Source organism: Myripristis murdjan, chromosome 18 (genome assembly GCF_902150065.1).
Source record: "Myripristis murdjan chromosome 18, fMyrMur1.1, whole genome shotgun sequence".
In the NCBI taxonomy this organism is placed as follows: Eukaryota; Metazoa; Chordata; class Actinopteri; order Holocentriformes; family Holocentridae; genus Myripristis; species Myripristis murdjan.
In genome coordinates, this window is record NC_043997.1 from 10,095,728 (window position 1) to 10,116,898 (window position 21,171).

Genomic DNA, 21,171 nt, shown 5'->3' on the forward strand with positions numbered 1-21,171 from the left:
CAAAAAGACTGATCATATAGCTCCATCTAGTGGTATTTAGAGAATTAGCATGTATAAAATGTGAAAAAATCAGTAATATAATAGTTAAGTATTTATGGGTAAAATGTTCACAGTGTAGAAACAGGTTACTGGTCTCTGCTGAATGTGAAACGTGTTGCGAGGTGTTTTTTGTCCTGTACGAGTTGCCGTCTCGCCTCCCCACCAAGCGCTGCAGTGATTGGTGCAGACGCCGCTCGTCCTCAGTTCACCCGGAAGACAACACATGGCCCTCCGTCAACTTCGCTGTGTTTCCTTGGGCTTCGGGGTAAATAAAGCTTTCCTCTTCTCCGAGACATGCTAAAAACCCGATTTGTCGTCTTTTTTGTTTAATTCGGCGTCGTATATAAAGTCATACAGGTGGTAGCGGAGAGAGACTTAAAGCTAACCTTAGCGGCAAACAGACCGCCGCATAAAAGCTATTTTGCTAGCATCACATTTCATTTAGCGTCAAATAAAGAGACAAAGAGCAGCGGAGGAGGACTGGAAAAAAGTGTAATAACTCTCAAATAATACTGTCACGCTAATGCGGTTCATTATGACTTTTTTTAGCCAGGTGCAAGAAACGATATAAAATAATTTTTCTCCCAATGGTTTGTGTGTGAATCGTTAATTTGTTCTCATTTTGTTAGTGCCCATTGCCTTCATAGCTTTCCTGTTTTGTCACTGGTAAGAGAAAATTTTCGGGAGCACTCTTGGCAAGCTAAGAAAAAAATAATTCTCACTGTCACAGTCCACAAATGGGTGGATTTAAGCAAATATCAGTGCCTAATCCTATTTAGGTTATCTGATGTGTTAGTGCACGTGATGTTGTGAATGTGATGCGTCTTTTAATTAGGGAATTTGTTGAGCTGGTCCAAAAAAAAAAAAAAAAAAAAAACTCATCACCTCCCCTTCTCTCATGTTTTTCTTCAAGTTAGATCCTGGTTGGAGGCGTCAGAAAGTGAAACAGATGCTTAGAAAGGAGCTGCTGGTGTTTCGGGCGGCTCTTGGTGGAATAAAGGTTAACTCTTAATAAGTTATCCCCATGAAGTGAGACAGCCCAGTCAGTATTTGTGTAAGTAAACCATTCTGCACGAGCGAGAAGTCAGGGGAGTGAGACTGCACACCATTTTAATCAAACACACACCGCTGTGTCACTCCTGTGATCAGATATCATCTGTAGCTCTCCATGGCACTGCAGTCCAGTTTTGGTTAACATTCATAATTTGTAGCTCAGAGTTTGTCATTAAAATCTAAATTACAGTGCGATGCGCTCTGAGCTCAAGGTGGGCAGTTATCATCCGCTGCCTCCTTGTTGTCTGTGCACCGACTGAACTTAATGCCCTTTTTATTAATTTGTAAATTCATTCCACTTAAAAAAAACATAGAAGCCAAGATAAGGGCAGTGCATGTTGTGTTGGCTGTTTTTAATTAGTTTTGAATGAATGGTTTATTTACGATCATACACTATAAGGAACAATACTTAACACTTTGTGTGAATATACAACAAAATATCATCATACCTGTTCACACTGATCCATTACACACAACAGATTTCTGCATCAGTGGCCATAAAAGGAACAAGCTAAAGGCCCAAGGCTATTTCCTATACAATCCATAAGATAACCCAGAGTACCAGCATCACAACAGGAAGAAATATGAAATAAAATGTACTCTAAAATTATAATCCTTAATTATTTTACACTTGAAGGCTTTTTTGAAACTCAGCAGAGAGCCACACAGTTTCAGCTCATCACTGAGGCCGTTCCCTGATTCAGCTCCCAAACCTGAAACAGATCTGTGTTTTACTTTAGTTCTCACTTTACATGTTTCAAAAGTATATAACCCTCGTAAATTACAATGTCCTCTGAATTTAAACAGTTGTTGAAGACCAACAGGAAGGCTTTTATTCCTAACTCGAAAAAAGTATTTCCAGTGTTTTTGAGTAAACAATAATAAAAAATTTTAAAGTGCAGGATGCTAAGAGTAGTGGATTAGTAGACTCACAATAACAGGCTTTATTTATTATTCTAATGAAGTTTTTGAGGACTGATGACAGGTTTGGGGCTGAAGCTGCGTGTAGCTGACGCTCGGTGTTTCCTGCAGCTCTGATCTGGACAGAAAAGGCTCCTGGACAGTTTTGAAACCGGAGAATGAAATTCTCTCCTTTGACTTCGCTAGGCGAGACAGGTTGTGTTATATTTAAATACAGTGCTTATCGACTCAGTATTGTGCCAGAGCGATATATACTTTTAGCCACATCTTAGCACTTTAAATTTATCATGCTTTTGATGTTGTTTTTATCAAAGGATGACATCAGCAGAGAGGCCGGCCACAGTTTCATTGTCGTAACACTGCTCTGCTGCTGTTACTGATAATATGACAACTAAAACTAGAAACTTGAGTATACATCATGTAGATTTTTGTCTATTTTTTTTTTAGGATTTCTCTGCATTGATGAGCCATTGATTCACTGGAGTGGGGAAAATGACGTCACCTCTCAGTGCTTCCCTCCTGGGGCTGAAGCAGCTGTCGGTCTGCTTGGTGGACTGCATGAAGACGCCAGGCGGGCTGAGAGACGTCCTGAAGGAAGACGCTGGAGGTGAGAAGCTGGCAGGAAAACACCTGACACACCTGACTTCATAACCCTAACCCTAAGCCAAAAAATAATCAGGAATTGTCTTTTTGAACTTTAATGTGAAAAAGTAGATTTTTTTTTTTTTTTTAATCCTTTGGTTTGTTTTGATTCATGTGTTTTTTACAGCACAAAGGTTTAGAAAAAACATACACTCACACAATGTAACTGACTTAAATAAGTGTAGTCTTCATTTTTTTATGGTTGTTATTCTAATCTTTTGGCTGGCAGAGCTGATGAAACCTGGCTCTTCATTTATATTGGATGGCTCACAAGAAAAAAAAAAAAAGTGATGTGCTCTTCAAATGCACTTTTGGTCTTTTAGCCTCAAAAGAAGCCTGGCATGTTAACACTGTCCAACTGTCCAAAATAATTATAATCCTATTTTAGGTTTTGATTTTTTTAACTTTTGTCTGTGGTAGTTAAAGCTGCTTTAGGTGAATTTGCATGTTGGAAGCTTCGGATAGCAGTGAGATGTTACTACTTGGGGATGGGACGCTGTTTTCTTTGTTGCCGTCCAACTTCATGGTTTGGACTTGCATATTTTGACATGAAAATCTTTCCTCTTGTATCTCTTCATGTAAAGTGAACTGTCATTCTTCTGTCTTCAGCTTCACCCGGGATCTGTCCAGCAAACGTCTCTCTCCTGGGTCTGAGGGAGCTGTCTGTCTGCTTGGTGGACTGCATGAAGACCCTGGCGCTGGATCAGCAGAATAGGCCTCTGCACTGCCTGGAGGCAGCGGAGCAAAGTGCAGCAAGCATCAAAGTCGAGTTAGAAGAGGAAGAGAAGCATCCGTATGAAGACGGCTGCTTCATCAAAGCACCGGAGTCGCCGCCGCAGGTGAAGATCCTCTCCATTTACATGGTAAAACCAGGGTTGGACCTCCTGAACTGGTGCAACACAGGAGTCAGACAGGAGTCAGGCTCCTATAAGGAAGAGGACAGTTGGCTTCCAGAAGATTTGAAAGTGCTGGGGAGGCGAGGGGAGGGAGACGATGAAGGTGAAGAAGACAAAACCCAAGAAACTCCCGAATCGCAGCTGAGTTACGCAGGGATTGATGTGGAAGTGGAGGCGTTTGAGGAGGACGCCGGCTGTTTGGACACGATCACGGGGCTGATGCAGGGCTACAGCCTGTCTGAGTCGGTCACAAGAGGCGAGGAAGCTGATTCAGAGGCAGACAAGGAGGACGCAGTCTGCTTGGACGCACAAGCAGCACAGAGTCAGGACAGATGCTGCCTCCCCCAAACACCTGAGCAAAGTGCTGCAGGGGCTGAAACAGAGCCGGGAGCAGATACAGAGGCAGGAAATACTGACGCACCTGAGCCAAGAGATGAAGGTAAATGTCTGAATACTGAGAGTTTATAATGGGAGGTACAAGGCTCCTGAGATGAAAAGTTAAGCCATTCAGGATATTTTTATTTAGTGTCCTAGGTTGAATTTAAGTATTTAATAAAAGGCTGAGCTTATTTATTGCCTTTATGTTTAGTTTTTCAAGCTTTACACAAAATGCAGTGATATAATCAGCCTGCAGTTTGAGATAAACTGACTAATTTCAGTGTGTTTCCAATGTAAATGACAAAGAGTGCAGTTTTATTTGAAATGTCAGTGTTTTGGAACATCATAGCGATTGCACAAGCACAGGATATTGTGTCACAGGACTATTTGGTGCAAAAATCATGTGGTTTGACTTGACAGAAGTCTAGATCTTTAACAAATCTTTAATCATTTTTATGGACATGATGCTATCATTAAGTCTTTGCTAGAGCGCTGCTGTGGGGAAGGCCGAGAAACACGAGTGTCACTGACTGATGCTCAGGCCTGGCTGTTCTAGTGTTTCTTAGATGTTGTGCTTGTGTGTGTAGCCCTCAGATAATCTCTTGTTGAAATTAATATTCAGTAAGCTGATTGTCAGGAAATTATATGTCAGTTGTAATTCTGATCAGCATTCGCTTGCTTTTCTCTATTTCATATCATTTTATAATTCATATTTTCGGTGTTTTTGGCTACTGGTAAAACAATGGAGGCAATGTGAAAACTTAAATTTGGGCTCTGTTAACTTGTGATGGTTAATTGTTCTTTATTTCGTTTAACACTTCATCAGTTAAATGGCTAGTGAGTTCATAAATATAAATAAATAAATAAATAAATAAGATAATAAAAATATAAGACACTCAGTTGCAGGCCCATACACATCCTCCCACCCACTGATAGCTGCAAAATGTAGTAAGGGGTTGTATTTACTATCTATGTGATGTTGTCTGTAAGGTACAGAAAACGTGTTTACTCTCATTTTTAATCTGTCCACCTCACTTGTTTTCTTTCTTTTTCCCTCCTTGTTGTCTTTCGTTCCCTTTTTTTTTTAACTCCGACACAATACCTTTTAGTCAGCTGTCCTGCAACAAAGAAGCACCAACCAGGAGCTGCATCCAAAGGCAGACATCACCAGTGTGAGCATTGTGGGAAATCCTTTCCCAGGAAGGCCAATCTCACCAGACACCAACACAACAACTGCCACCCTGAAAAAAGCTCCTACAGTCAAACACAGCAGCTGGAATCACAGCAGCTGAGCTCCACTACTGCGCCGCAGATGGAGAAACCACACAGCTGCAGTGTGTGTGGGACAGGTTTCACCAGCAAGAAGGAGCTCTTCAAACACAGATCGATCCATAAAAACAAGCCGTACTCATGTGACAAATGCAGCAAGGCTTTTGAGACAGAAAAGCAGCTGAAGCAGCATGCGTGTGTTCATACAGAAAGCGGTCAACAGAAAGAGCGAGCACAAGCCGCCAAACACGGACCACGGGAGAGGCAGCACGTTTGCAAGCACTGCCAAAAGAGCTTCTACGCCGTATGCCACCTCCAGCAGCACCTCCACACGCACTCATCGGAGAAACCGTACAGCTGCAAGGAGTGCGGCAAGCGGTTCACGCGAGAAAGCACCGTCAGGGAACACCAGCTGACCCACACGGGTGAGAAACCGTTTCAGTGCGAACAGTGCGGCAAGAGCTGCGCCAGGAAGGGCGACCTCCGAATTCACATGCTCAGCCACTCGCAGGAGAAACCGTACAGCTGCACACAGTGTGAGAAAAGCTTCAAGCAGCTCGGGAAACTGAGGCAGCACCAGCGGGTGCACACGGGGGAGAGACCATACGAGTGCAGCTTCTGCCAGAAGCGGTTCAGTCACCAGCAGACCCTGGTGACGCACCAGTACAGCCACACAGGAGAGAAACCCTTCAAGTGCACACTGTGCCCAAAGCGCTTCAGCGATAAATGCAACCTGAGAAAACACCAAACGATACACTCGGGTGAGAAACCTTACCACTGTGCGCACTGTGGAAAGAGTTTCCGTCTCCTGCAGCACCTGTCAATACACGAACGCAGTCACACAGGTGAGAAACCATATCAGTGTGACAAGTGTGGGAAAAAGTTTGCTAAGTCATCAATACTGAAAGCACACCAGTCTAAAATACACCAGTCTACCCATAAGGGAACGGCTCCACTGTGTTGCAGGCTGTGTGGGGAGCAGTTCAGTGAGCTCCCTGAACTGATCGCCCACCACTGTGAACAGATGGTGGATAAACCATTTAAGTGCCACCAGTGTGGCAAGTGCTTCGCTCACATGATCAACCTCAAGAAACACCAGTTTGTCCACTCGGGGGAGAAACCCTACCACTGTAAGGACTGTGGGAAGCAGTTCAACGACAAGAGTAACCTCACCAAGCACATACGCATTCACACAGGCGACAAGCCCTTCCCATGCGAACAGTGTGAGAAGCGCTTCAGGCTCTTCCAGCATCTGGCAAGCCACCGGCTGACACACAAGAAATAAGTTTGGTCACTGTCAGTTTACCTTCAGCATCTAAGCGATGGAGTGGTTGTGATTTCTTCTCGCTTGAGTACAGAACCTTTAGTGAGTCCTTCATCCCATCAAATCATTTCCATAGTGTTTTAGTTTGAATAACTATTAATTCACCATTTATTACTCATGGTTATAATTGTTACCAAAATATCTCATGAAATGAACCCTGATCAGACACAAACATGGTTAAACCAGCTTTTAGACTTTTGTTTCTATGAGTGAGTGTGTGGAGGAGTATTTGTGTATACCAGGGATATACACCAGATACCAGACCAAGGAAATCAGGGAACTTTGTCAAGGTGTGTAAATGTACAAATTGCATCAAAATGTGCTTTTTAAACAAAACTATGAGAGTGAACACTATTGCCTTTAATGGAGAAAAGTATTTCAGAATTCAAACAGCCTTTACTCTGTCAAGTAAGTGAAGTATATTAATCTCCTCAAATCCACCACTTCCAAGAGTGGATTTGTCATTGCAGCATCGCTGCACTTTCTTCAGACCCATAGAATTTTATTTAAAAGTTTAGTGGAAATGCTCTGTTATAGGGAAATATGCATAACATGATGAATAATACATCTTTATATTTTCTATTTGATGTAGTGGTGCAGCCATAACATGATGCCATCTTGTGTATTGAATATTTCACTATTCTCAAATATAAGTGTCACTCCGACCACTAAACAGAATATGTTTGTGACATTGTCATACAATATGGAAGATATATACAATATCCATTCATCTATCTACAGTATCTGTGTGTGTTTGTGTGCTAGGGCATTTCAGCCCATAGTACACACCATAGTAGCCCATGTACATCGTGTACACATTTTCCAGTAATTCAGCAGGGCATATTTGGTATATTTGGAAAGCATTAGAATCATTAATGAAGCTGTTGCTACTTTCATAGGTCCAATTTACATTTCCTCAAGTCAACACTTTTCCTTATTTTTTTCTAGAAAATTTGTGTCAAGTCTAGCTTGAAATTAACTGCTGTCTCAGCTATCAAAGCCGCCCAAAAGTAAAAGGCGTGGATGTGACAACATAGCTTGGCAACATGTTTTTGTGGGATTATTTCCTTGAGGCGACTTTTATTTCTTCTTCCTGTGGGTGTGTGTTGATTGACAGGAAGTAGAGTGTAACATAAAACATTAAAACACTCCACTCAGCACAATGAAATGAGCAGAAAACTGTGTTTCCTCATGTTCACTGTGATTAATTATTTCACTCTGCGGAGGTTTTCATGCTGGTTGAATGAAAGGCAGCCAATTGCTTCTGAGCCACGATATCTACAACTAAACTGTGTGAGTGTGAAGTCTGACATCACAATAAATGGTTTCTAAGGTAATGAAGTCCTTTCAAACACTTATTTCCCACCAAGTTTCCAAGTGGCCCAGTGCAGCTGGAAATGAAGAACATCTGATCAGCTCCCTGGGACGTTTTCTACATGTACATGTTCTACTTAAAGGCATGATTATGTGTGCAATTTATTCACAAAGCTTTGTTTTAGAGGATTAAATGTCTTGCTCAGAGACATGTCGGTCTTGTTTAGAGAGCAGAGACTGTTTCACGTTCCCTTTCCTTGCCCAGCTTCTTCCACTCTGTCAACATCACATAAACTAATTATAAATTATGCAGAGGGGGAAAAGAAAGGCCTTTGCGTTTGAAATAACCGAATTAAATCACTACAGCCCGCACACTAAAGAGATCAGTAAATGTCACTTCAAAAGAAACGTCAAAAATGTCCATCCTCAAAAGAACAAATTATCAGAGCGCTCAGCCTGTGGATTTATGTGTGTGTGTGTGTGTGTGTGTGTGCGTGTGTGTGTGCGTGTGCATGTTGTTGACATAGTCCTGTGCTACTTAAGACTGCACAAGGCTTTATACATGATGCAGATTTAGCCTGAGGAGACACTGTACGTCTGTTAACTAAAACATGAGAAGAAGTGGGGACACAACTCAAATGGCAGCTCACTGCTACAAGGCTTCCACGTAAATCAAGCAGCCAACAAACAAATACACTCCAACAAATGAGGCAGCAAGTGGCCGTCGGGCACAGAAGTGAGGCCTCTCAGGTGCTGTAAACCCCTGGCTGACCCCTAACTAGCTGCAGGCAAATGTGAGAAACCCTTTATTATTTCATAAACTTGGAGAAACCCTACAACTGTGACCAGTAGGGAGGAGGGGTGCCACTTTCCAGTAAGGTGAGTCCAGTTTCAAAATCATTGCAACATCCACAAACATCATGCAGTTTTTATTTTTGAATTTTAAATCAGCCATGAACAAACCACAGCAGATATTTCTTTTTTTTTTCCCCAAATATAGATATGTTATTCTGATTGTTTTTTAATTTATGGCCCCGGAATATTGACATGTTGTTTTGATGACACTTTTGTGAACTTTGTGACTTCATATTCCAGAAATCATGAAAAAAAAATACTAATAATAATAAAAATCACCCACCCTCGTTGGAGTATCAATTGGTTACATGCTTTTTTTCCCAGTTTTATGTTATGTATCTGCTTTCTCCCTATACGTCTTTAGTCAAAGTGCACTCCCCGGAATTTAAATTCTTTTACCTGTAGCTGTGTAATTAAAAATACACAGCTTTCATTTATCATAAAACTACAATACACTATATATATGGAAGTACAATAAAATACACAACAAAATACACTGTGTTGTGCATTTTTTGGGAGGAAAAATGTAGTAATTTAACACATATCTAAAGTACTGTAGCCTCGGTGTAGATAGCACACTGACCTGACCATAACTCTGTATATTCAATCAGGATCACTTTATTCATGTGGCAAGATGGACTGCAATATGTAATAAGACAGAATCATGTATAGTGGGATACTAAAAAGCAATTTTAAGCTTTAGCCTGTATGCAAACTCTTGTATTTTATCCCGATGGTGTTTGCATGGGACATAAGGTAATCTGTGACTTTTAAGCATTGCATCAGCGTTGTTAATCTGGAGGATTGGCGGTGTTCTGGGGAATAAGATACCTAACAAGAGAGATGACATTATATGCAAAAAATTAGAAATAAAATAAACTCAAGTAGTTACCAGGATACAGGTATACAGCCCCAGAAATGTACAGAGCAGTTTTATGCTTAGTTGTTCAGTTTTTCTTGCTCGTGTTACAGTTTCCATACCTTATTGTATTCCCTACTGGTCTCTGCTAAATGCGAAACGTGTTGCGAGGTCATTCCCTACCAAGTGCTACAGTGATTGGAGCAGAAGCCGCTCGTTTTTTTCCCCCAAACTCAGAACTCATTGGTTTAAAAATAACGTCATCCTCAAGTAACCCGGAAAACAACATATGGCTCCTCGCAAACTTTGCTGTGTTTCCTTACACCTCTTCCTTCCAAACCTTGTAGTTTGAGATCGTATTTGTGCCGTCACAGACTTGAGAAAACACCAAACGATACACTCGGCTGAGAAACCTTACCACTGTGTGCACTGTGGGAAAAAGTTTGCATCTCCTGCAGCAGCTGTCAGTGCATGTACACAGTCACACAGGTGAGAAACCATATCAGTGTGACAAGTGTGGAAAAAAGTTTGCTAAGTCATCAATATTGAAAGCACACCAGTCTAAAATACATCAGTCTACCCATAAGGGAACCCACCAGTGTGAACAGATGGTGGATAAACCATTTAAGTGCCACCAGTGTGGCAAGTGCTTCGCTCACATGATCAACCTCAAGAAACACCAGTTTGTCCACTCAGGGGAGAAACCCTACCACTGTAAGGATTGTGGGAAGCAGTTCAATGACAAGAGTAACCTCACCAAGCACATACGCATTCAGCTGGCATTAAGATCAGAGCTCAACTCCAAGAGTTTAGAGACTCAGTGCTTGCCAGTTCTGCTGGTTTGAATAGATGGCCCTGTAAATGTGTAGAGACTGTCAGTCTATGTTTTTGATACTGTAAAATCATTTCCATATTTTACCTGATAGGATTTTGTGATGCTACTGTGAAAGTAATGTCCTTGGGATGCTGTTACATGAATAAAGATGCCAATCTCTTGCATGTTTTAACAGCAGACTGTTTTACTGTTGGAAGGGGGGAGGGGGGTTACACACTCAAGTTGTGGATGTGCAGCCTCCTAAGCAGATTGTTGCGCGAATGCACCCAAGTCAAATATGAACTCACACTGTCCAAAAAGAACTGGCCTGCAGCAGATCTCTATCTGGCTGGATGCACATCCATTAACTTCTGCCTTGTGTTCTGTGGCTTTGCTGATTGAGGGAAGGAGCCAGATCACACACAAATACTGGCTGCTCTTTCAATGGAGACTGTATGGTGGATGTATCTCTGTACAAGTCAATAAAAAAAGAAATGCTGTGTAACATGCAGTCTCCACACATGTGGCTCATCAATCCCCTGCTCTCTCTTGGGACTCCCTAAAAAACTTGGTAATTCACCTGGGGGGTGCTTCATGCATCACTGTGTGCTTGATGCAGGTTCTCATCACTTTCTGGATAAGCAAGCAAAACCGCAACCTAAGAAGTTGTTCATTAGTTTAATCTTTGCCTTAACCCCAAGATTAAACCTACAGGAGACTTGACACCTACTTGTAACTTCAAACAAGCTAGAATTTTTTTTTTTTTTTTTGTGATCATCAGTGTATGAAGATACACTTAGATTTTTGCTCCTTGTGTTCTTGGCATGGCTGTAACCGTGACTAGACTTCCATGCAGTTTCTCAAGTTACATTCAAAAACATTACATTACATTTTCAAATTGACCATCATAACATTATACTGGAAAATAAGTAAAATTAAATAATGCTAAAATATGGTAATGGGTTTACTCACTAGTTAGAAACCAGAGTGAACTTCTTGAGCTGAAAAGTTTATTGAACCACTTCAAAAGTGCTCATAAAAAACATAAACAGAGGGCATTTATTGCTTACTAGTATAAACAGAGCTCACACACTACTGGAAACTGGAAACTGGAAACAACAGCGACAAATATGCCCAGTGGGATGTCCCTCTCTCCACTGCTCCACAAACCACAGGCATATACAATGACTGCCATGCATGACAGGCATTCCTATGATTGCAGAGAGCAGGGAGATGATAAACTGACTCTGCTCATTCAGAACTTCAAACTGTAAAGGGTTGGTACAATATATTGATTTTTAGATGGGCAAATTATGTCCAACAACAAAAATCTACTAAGATGGGGGGTCCGATATCAATGCAGTATCATGCATCAATAGATGCCCAGCCCAAATGGGCACATAAGGCAGACTATCAATTTCCATGTAGGTAGGTGTGAGACTAAATATACAAATTGTAGGGAAATATGAATATTCTGTTTGCCTTCATAATTGACATGCATCAGATAAACAGCAGTAGTTTTAACTCACTGTCCCAGTATTTACAGTTTTCACTGAGTTGTTTTAAACAGTGTTTACATGACTGCAACACATCAACATCCAGCGGTAGGCTTATTACGTGCTTATTACTGCTTATCAGTTACCTTGCAGCAGACGTACAGCCCGTTCAGCCAAAACCGCGGGTGTCAGTCCCTGTGGGCTAAAAAAAAAAAAAAAAAATGTCATGAAATGTACTGGACGGAGTTCTGATCAAACACAAACATGGTGAAAGCAGCCTTTAGACTTTGCATTTGCATGAGTGAGCGTGTGTGGGTGTATGTGTGTATACCAGGCGCAACTACGTACAAGGTTCGAACCTCCTGAGGGGGAGAGAGGGATGACTTTATGGCCTGGTAATACTTTGAGCAAAACTATCATCATCACATGGGCAAAGCTTAAAATACAAGAAATAACTCAAGGCTAAGGCTTGAGTTAGCAAAATAATGGCATATTGAAATTACTGTAATCCAAGCTTGAATGTAAAAGTGTAGGCAGGCTGGCATCTAATTTATTAATTTATTATTAGTATTGTTAATATTATAATCATGTCCTCCCTACAGTTGCTGGAATAGAAATTGCAAGTGAAATGTGAAAGTCCCAGGCCAGATTCAAATCCAGAGCTTTGCATTTATGTTGTTCATGCCTTAGACCAGGATGTCCCAAATGGTCTGTTTTGTAAGTCAGTGCCTAAGTAATTACTTTGATAATGTCACTGGCCTGTTTTCATTTCTATTGTCAATATTCTGTGTCATTGTTTGCTTGCTCACTCAAGTATTTTGTGACAATAAATCCGGTAAGAGCTGACTGGAGCGGACGGTGTTTGTGTGTCTGAATGGGCTGTCACAGGTCAAACACTCTCAAACAGCCTTTACATCGATCAATATCCTCCAGCGGTGTGTCCCGGTCGACCGAGAGTCAACAGAGCAGTGGGAGTTGCTCAACAGTGACTACTAAGACAGCGAGAGAGGAGGTTCCTAAAACCCGATGACTCACGATTTTCAGAAAGTGACTCGACCAGGAGGCTTCAAATTATCAGCCACGGGCAGGAGAGCAGCATTCACCCACTACACCTCACAGAGACAGGAAGAGAGAAGGAAAAGATGGAGCGACAGAGTATACTCGTCTGCCTCGGCTTGTTGTTTGTGGTTTCAGCTTGGGTAAGTGACAATTCAGATGACATCATAATATCCACCTTAAAATAAAAAAAAACGATGGCACTTGATAGAGGGTAGTAGGTGAACAATAAGGCCAAAAAGACAATATAGTGGGCATATAACATTCAGAATGAGTTCACTGGAATCAAACTTCATTTGAAATTAAAACAGATGATTAGATTCAGTAGAATGAATATGTTTTTGTGGCTCCTGTGAGAATAAAATAACTTAGCAGTGTGTTTGTCCCATTCTATATGTCAGTATCAGTGTTTTCAAATGGATATCTTATTTTGGAAGAAAACTCTTTGAAATTTACATTTTTTTTCCCTTTCTTAACCACCTTCTTTAATTTTGACGTTGCTAAAGGTGATTTTGTAATGCCTAACCATTTAAGGAATCACTTAGGAGAGAAACGCAACATACGAGTAAACATTTCATAAAGGTGATTTCCAACTGGAATCATCTCTTCAGCAGAGGTGAGTTTTGTAACAGCCTCCGTGTCTCTTTCTCCTCGTCCCGTCCTCTTCTCCAGGCCCAGGTCGACCCCAGGGGAGCCCGTCCCATAGAGCACGGCCACAGAGCGGACAAATGTGCCACCCAGAAAGAATGGCCTTTCTGCACAGATGATGACTGGGTGTGTTTTCTTACTCTCACTCCTGTCAGCCTTCTCCCTGCCTTCATCCTCGCTGCCTTTTTTTTTCTCTTTTTTTTCTCGTTGTTCACATTCAATTGTGTGGAATTATTTAGTTTTCAAGCATAAAAGATATTTAATTTGAATTATTTCTAATACATTCTACATACTTGTCAGAAGTAAGCAGTAGTGGTAGTAGACTCAGTAGTAGACTCACTGATCTTTAAGTCCATCGACAGGTCATTAATAGATTATAATTGATAAGTAGTTAATAATTTTAGTCTTTTCTCCGTTCATATCATTATAAAATTAATACTTTGGATTTGTTTTGGGGTTTTTTTGGTTTGTTTTTTTTTTACTACTGGACAGACTTTGAGTTCTGACAATTTCACTTGACGCTTAATCATTTTTGACACTTTATCAACCAAAAACGTATAGATTAGCAACAATTAAAATGTGCTTTTATTTTGCTGCTTTTATCACCGTAAGCTTTCCTTACGGTGACGTTGAAGACAAGACGATTCAGTATCTAATAAAATAATAATAATAATAATAATAATAATAATAATAATAAAACTTTATTTGTATAGCACCTTTCATACAAGAATTGCAGCTCAACGCGCTTCACAATAAAAAAGAAGAACATTTGAAACACATTAAATAAAAATAAAACATTAAAAGGAATAAAACAGCACAGGGTGGAATTAAAAAAAGGAAAAGGCTAAAGATGAGAACTTTGAAATAAAACAGAAGATGCAAATAAAACAATAAAAGACAACACAGTGTGGAATAAAATAGGAGCTAGTTAAAGACATAAAGATGTATTACAGGTGTCATACAGGTGTATTACAGGTGATTTTATTTGTATAGCACCTTTAAAGATACACAATAATTTGTCTGGATTGTTTTTGTGCAGAAACAGTAACACGGGGTGTGATAGTAGCACAGGGAAAGCAGTGGCAAGGCATTGTGTGAAGGATTCAACAGGCAGCAGACTATACATGTGATTCATGGCATTCAGTCACGATGTGCATCCAGGGGTATAATCACAAGTCCAGATGCTGAAATATCTCCCTCCTCCCCTCCTCCCTGTGTCTTCCCTCTCCTCCATCAGGGCACGAAATGCCCATCGGGCTGCCGGATCCAGGGCCTGATGGACAAATACGACCACGACGTGATGAAGAGCATCGAGAGGATCCGCCACCTCCTGGAGCAGAACCAGGTCAAGCAGCGGTCGACCGACCAAGTATCCAAACAGACCTACGATTACCTGAGGGAGAAACTCGTTGTTGATTCAAGTGAGTGTTTCTGCTGTTTGTTGGGGGGTGTAGGAGTTTGATTCCTACCGGGGACACTTTACATGCATTCCAGCACTTTCCTGAATGGCATAGGTGTGTGTCTATGTATCCGTATCTGCACCCATCAGGCTTTTGCTTTTGGCATATAGCAATATGCAATATGTGACCACAATAAACTTCAACCAAAATGGAAAAAAAATAAATAAAATCAACACCATTATAGTTCATTCATATAAAAATTGTGAAAACTGTCACACTGTCAAACTTAGGAAAATTATGTAATATTGAGGCTCACTGCTGTATTTTTTACAGGCATTTCATAGAGTGCTGCTATCTCCATGTTTTCATGCACTAGTTAGAGCACAGTAGGGTTACGTTAGGAAATGGATATTTTCGCTCTGGTTTGAACTGAATTTAGATATTTACTTCCTGATTTCTCAAACTGATGCACATAGCAGCTCTGGATGACATTTTTATCAAAGTCAAAGTGTGTGTTAGCTAGCCTGCATCTCTTATCGTTCCTCCCATCCGTCCTTCCATTCAGTCCTCCATCCAATCCTTCGTGCCTTCTTCTCTTCCCACCAGATAACGACAACACCTACTACAACTTGGCCCAGAGCCTACGTCAGCGCATCGTAGAAATGAAGATTAAGATCGACAGGCAGCTGAGGCTTCTGGCAGCCATGAAGGATCGGGTCAAAGACCAGGTCATGGAGATGCAGAGACTGGAGGTATGGAGCAGCACGTGGACAAAAAGTATAAAGAATGAGATTTTAAAATGCATTTATAGGCACTGGGGACACAGCTGCCTTGTCAGCAATAATGCCAGTCAGCCTCTACACCTCTTAACATTACAAAGGGATGAATTCACAATCGACTGACATGGATAAAATCACAACAGGCTTTAGAGATAACAGGTAAGATTCAGATTAGAGATGTCTTTTTATAGCAACTGTTTCCAGTTTTCAGACACTTTCCATATAATTGACCTCAACTTATCTAGCAGGCAACATAGTCACAATGTATTATAACAAGATTAAACATATCAAAACAGCTTTAGAAACTTTTGATCTGACACCAGAAAGATAACTGGGTCCTGATTTTGCAAAACAGCAGATATAGACAACTAAAAAAAAAACATTAAATTTGATTTGATGCTAAATTTACATGCGTTTTAAACACAGGTGCAAGCTGTCATATCAATATCTACTTATCGAAATATCTGCTGCGATTATTAATAATACACATGTTGTTAAATTATTGTGTTTCTAACCCTCTGCTTCCTCTCTGTGCTGTTTGACAGGTGGACATTGACATTAAACTTCGTTCCTGCAAGGGATCCTGCCAGACCTACGCCGAGTACTCTATGGACCAAGACAGCTATGTGGCACTGGACAAACAGGTAAACACAAGCACGCAAACACAAACATGATTAACGTCTTCTTTGGGTTCAAATGCACTCTTAACACCCTGCAATTGAGCATCTTTTTTATTGTGAATATTCCTCTCTTTCATTTTTATTTACTTTGAACATGTAAAAGGAAATAAAACATAAAAAAAAACAAAAACAAGCAGAGACAGAGAAAATGAAACAGGTTCCAACCATATTCAGCTCAGTGCAAAAGAAATGATCGAAACACACGCATATTGGAAAAGAAGTGGAGAGAAGTGTGAACATATGGAATACCGGCCCCTCTTCATCAGTTAATGACTGATAATCATTCAGCTTCCTGTTATTTACGCAGACTAGATATTCTTCACTTTGTTTAAATAGAAGGTAATTCATAGTATCATACACAACAGTATTACTTATATATTTATCATAGCCATATCAACTACTTACTTTATTCTACATATAAATGTAGGATATCATTCAGTGTACAATATATGTTTATACCTTATAAATACACCCACATACCCATATCCAACTATTTACATATTTACAATTGTTTTATCACACCCAGCTAGCAAATAAGCATGAAAAATGTGTGGCGTCTAGCCCCCCACCCACTTTGACTGAGTAGTAATGATTTCTAATACACAGGAGAAATATCATCACACCAGTAGGCTTTTGTTTGTTTGTTTGTTTGTTTGTTTGTTTGTTTGTCTGTCTGTCTCTTTGTTTCTTGTTTTGAGGATATAATAACATACAGTTACATACATGGAAGGTTGACCTGGAAAACATGGTTAAGAAAAAAAAAAAAAAAAAAAAAAAACACCAAAAAGTCAAAAGCGTAACATGATTCCATGCTACTGTAACCTGTTTAGTATGGAAGTAAGCCAGTCATCCTAAATCAAGTTTTTCATAATGAGAGCTTTATCTTAACCAGGTCATTTTAACCCAGTGATGATGTTTTCATGCATCAAGTCAAAGCCAGTCACTCGAATACCCTGGTTGAGAACAGAGTTGTTGTTTTTTTCCTGCATGTAAAGGTAGAAGATAAAAGTCAGCTTGGTTGTGACCCTACACCTGCCTCGCACCAGTTAAGCTACTGGTAATTTTATCGCCATCCATCTATCCATCATTTATTCATTCATTCACCTCTGTTTTCCCTTCTTTCTGCTTCCCAGATGAACCAGCTGGAATCCCAGTCAGCCCAGAGCATTGAGACGGTGGGAACTCTCTACGTGATGAAGAGCAGGCCGCTGAAGGACGCCGTGGTGGAGGACAGGTTCAAATCCAGGGACATCGGCAGCCCAATGACAGCGCAGCAGACAGAAGACGTATTCCCTGAGGTGAGGAGGCAGGGCTGCTGAATATTAACAGCAGAGGTAGCGGTAGTGTCCTAAGCTGGAGAAAAAAAAAAAAATCTAAATACTAAGTGTGATTACGATGGTGATGATGGTGTTTCTAACTGGGAGTAGCAATGGCAGCACTTGTAAAAATCACCAGCAACAGTAGAATTGCAATTGGAGTTGAATTTTATTTCATAGGGACGATGCAATTTAACGTAGTTCCAATACAAAGCATGAAACCAATGTCTAATTGTCAGTAATGGTTGTAATTGTTAGTATGTCACTTGAAGACATCAGGCTGTCCTCATTGTCTCTTTTAAATCACTCCTTAAATAATACTTTTATTAACTTATCTCAGCCTCATGTCTAGGTTTTGTTCTTTTATTGTTTGCGCATTTTATCGTTGCTGTTTTTTTTTTTATTGTGCATCAATTTTGAAGTGACCCATTTTAGTTTCTATAACAATAAGAATGAGAATAATATGGCTCTTTCATTATTTTCAGTATATAAATAAATATAATATGTGGATTTCACACTTGATATGATAGTTATTAGATATGTAACTAGTATAGTACAATAGTTAATAGATAAGTAATACCTTGTGTTTCCATAGAATCACTGCTTTTATTCCCATAATCCAAACACACAATCACACATAATACTGCCTTACTCCTTCCCTAGTTATTGATTACTGTAATGTTTCGTTTATTAGCTGAAATAACAGTAATTTTTGAAGTCTTCTTGACTTATTCTGCTGGTTGTCCTCATTGTAAGAGCTTCAACCGGAGCACAGTGTCAGCTGCCCACAGCCATCAGTTGATCCCAGAATTTATCACCTCCTCAAATCCCTGCAGCCAGTTAGGTTATTAGAATAAAAAAAGGTCCTCAGAGTAATTTTTGGTGGCTTATGCAATTTTTTTTTTTTTTTTTTTTTTTCTGGTGTCTGTATGGATTATAGCGAGTAATCTCGGCCCACAGGAAGTGACAAAATGACCCTTAAGAGTGAGATATAAGCGGTTCTCTAAGCAGTAGTAAGCGAGCGCTCTATCCAGAGGAAGCTGGACTCACTGACTAACTTTTGCATCTCTTATCTTTTTGTTTTCCTTTGTTATGAAGCATAACGGACCAGATGGATTGTTTAAGATGTGTGCAGTTCACTCGCACCATCTTACAGGATTTCTGGGTTTGGGTTTAAAGTAGTTTTCTCTTGCTGCCATTTGGGTCCACACATGTGCCAAGTTGTCCAACACTGATTTGATTTATGTTATGTGAAAGAAATCTGAATATGTGCACACATGCTTAAGTTGTAATATTCTCCCTGTCTTAGGTGAAGACTGTCCAGTTGGTTCTGGAGCAGGAAGGCTCTAGCACTTCTTCCCCAGCAACCGTCTCCAAAGTCCCAGGTACTTCCCACTCCACATCCTCATCTTCCTCCTCGTCCTCGTCCTCGTCCTCGTCCTCATCCTCGTCCTCGTCCTCATCTGGGACCTCAAAGTCCATCACTGTGCTTGGGGGACGCGGGGACGGCGACATCTTTGGTGGTTTCAATGGTGGGTTTGAAGCCCTCGGCCAGCCAGCCACATCTCATGTGTCCACCAAATCCGTCGGATGCACCAGGAGCATTCGGAAAACTACTGTCCACACAACCTCTGGACCAGTGGAGAAGACAGAGGAGGTGATCGAAGGAGGCCCCGAATGCCAGGGGATGACAGATCTCACTAAGGGAGGGACAGGCTCTTTATTCCCCTCCCTCAGCCACACCTCTTCATCCTCTTCTTTCACCAAGACCGTCTCCCATAGTGGAGGTGCCAAGACCGGATTTGCAAATCCCTTTGGCACTGACGTCGGGATAGACCTTGGAGCATTCTTGAAAGGCAATACCGACGATGACGTTCCTGATTTCCATGCCCGGACCTTGAACAACCCACGCGTCGAGCGGCAGGCCGATTATGTGGGAAAAGGTACCACAACAGAACTGGAATAAACATTCGACTCGGTCCAGAATCAGCCATTCAGCTAGACAGCCCGCTTTAGTGTCAGCTAGCTCGCTGGCTAGCCCTATGTACCAAAATGAGAAGTGAACAGACTAATCATAACTGTTTGTTGCTATTAATGAAATATTTCTAGCATTTGTGCTGAGGATATGTTATAATTGAGCGCAGTAATGTTAAGATGTACAGTTTACAAATATTGGATTGTACATGTTAAAAAAACACAGTTTGACAAAATATGTTCACAGTTTAAATCCAACAAATGTCATGGAAACCAGGGAATATGATGACATTGCATATAAATCATGTAAAACTTCAGAGCACTGAGCAAATTTTGACATATTTAAAAAACTGAATAGATCTGGAATAAGAGAGGGGAAATGGAACAGAGATTGCCTTAGCCATTTTGCAGGGTAAAGGAGTTATCCCTTAGCATTTTTATCACTGCAGTACATTTCAGCTCACCGAGCCAAAGAATAAGCCCCTCCAAAGCTAACTCGCAGCCCCCGGTGTGCCCCTCTCTGTCCGCAGATTGTGCTGACATCCAGCAGAAACACCTGAAAGGGGAAACGAACGGCTTGTTTAAAGTCAAACCTGGCGGCTTGGACTCCAAAGAGGTAGTAGAGGTTTACTGCCAGCAGGAAGGGCTTATGGGCGGGTGGATGTTAGTCCAGCAGAGAGAGAGCGAGGCGCTGAGCTTCAACCGAACCTGGGCCGAGTACCATGACGGCTTCGGTTCGGTTGACGCGCAGGGCAAGGGGAATGTCTGGCTGGGCAACAAGTACCTCCACCTGTTGACTAGTCAGGTTGAGACCATGCTGAAGGTGGAGCTCGAGGACTGGGAAGGGGGCGTGGCTAATGCCGAGTACACGATCAGGGTCGGCTCTGAGGCTGAGGGGTTCCCGCTGCATGTTTCTGGGTACACAGGGGATGCCGGAGACGCTCTTGTGACTGGAGTTTCTAATTTGGGGTCTTTTCTGTCCCACAACGGGATGAAATTCAGCACCTTTGACAAAGACAGCGATAAGTGGGAGGAAAACTGCGCCGAGATGTATGGGGGTGGATGGTGGTACAACAACTGCCAGTCGGCTAACTTGAATGGGATTTATTACAAAGGCCAGTACGACCCAGGCAGCAACAGTCCCTATGAGATTGAGAATGGGGTTGTATGGGTCACATACAAACCAGCAGATTACAGCCTCAAGACTGTTAGGATGTTTGTTCGACCTGCAGCTTTTTAAAGGGACACTTCACCTTTCAGCAATGGGGGATGTCTTAACCCTTGCAGAAAATGGGGGCAGAACGGGCTGGAAATACTGACAGGGTGAAATAAGGTAAAAACAATGAGTGAGGTTGAATCATAGACCTTGTAGATTGTTGATCTCCTCGTAAATCATTATGGGATTTCAAAATCATGTCAAACAGTGCCAGTGTGTTGCCATGCTTTTTTTCTATTTCT

The 21,171-nt window shown here is 41.2% G+C and overlaps 2 protein-coding genes across 6 annotated transcripts; both read left to right on the forward strand.

Moving 5' to 3' along the window:
* The first annotated feature begins 257 nt into the window (after positions 1–257).
* On the forward strand, positions 258–7,690 carry LOC115376928 (oocyte zinc finger protein XlCOF6-like). 5 transcript variants are annotated; one of them, XM_030076767.1, is made up of 5 exons: positions 263–531; positions 953–1,093; positions 2,461–2,620; positions 3,265–3,990; positions 5,039–7,690. In XM_030076767.1, the coding sequence occupies exons 3-5, from the start codon at positions 2,506–2,508 to the stop codon at positions 6,481–6,483; spliced, it is 2,286 nt and encodes a 761-aa protein (XP_029932627.1). In that variant the 5' UTR covers positions 263–531; positions 953–1,093; positions 2,461–2,505; the 3' UTR covers positions 6,484–7,690. The 5 variants fall into 5 exon arrangements, with proteins under 5 accessions (XP_029932631.1, XP_029932627.1, XP_029932628.1 ...); XM_030076768.1 differs by having other exon boundaries at positions 957–1,093; XM_030076769.1 differs by having other exon boundaries at positions 263–304; positions 957–1,093.
* Positions 7,691–10,158: 2,468 nt separating this feature from the next.
* On the forward strand, positions 10,159–20,953 carry fga (fibrinogen alpha chain). The gene is made up of 8 exons (XM_030075698.1): positions 10,159–10,389; positions 13,589–13,690; positions 14,802–14,985; positions 15,571–15,716; positions 16,289–16,387; positions 17,557–17,721; positions 19,049–19,682; positions 20,244–20,953. Exons 1-8 carry the CDS (start codon positions 10,159–10,161, stop codon positions 20,951–20,953), a joined length of 2,271 nt encoding a protein of 756 aa, XP_029931558.1.
* Positions 20,954–21,171: the final 218 nt, after the last annotated feature.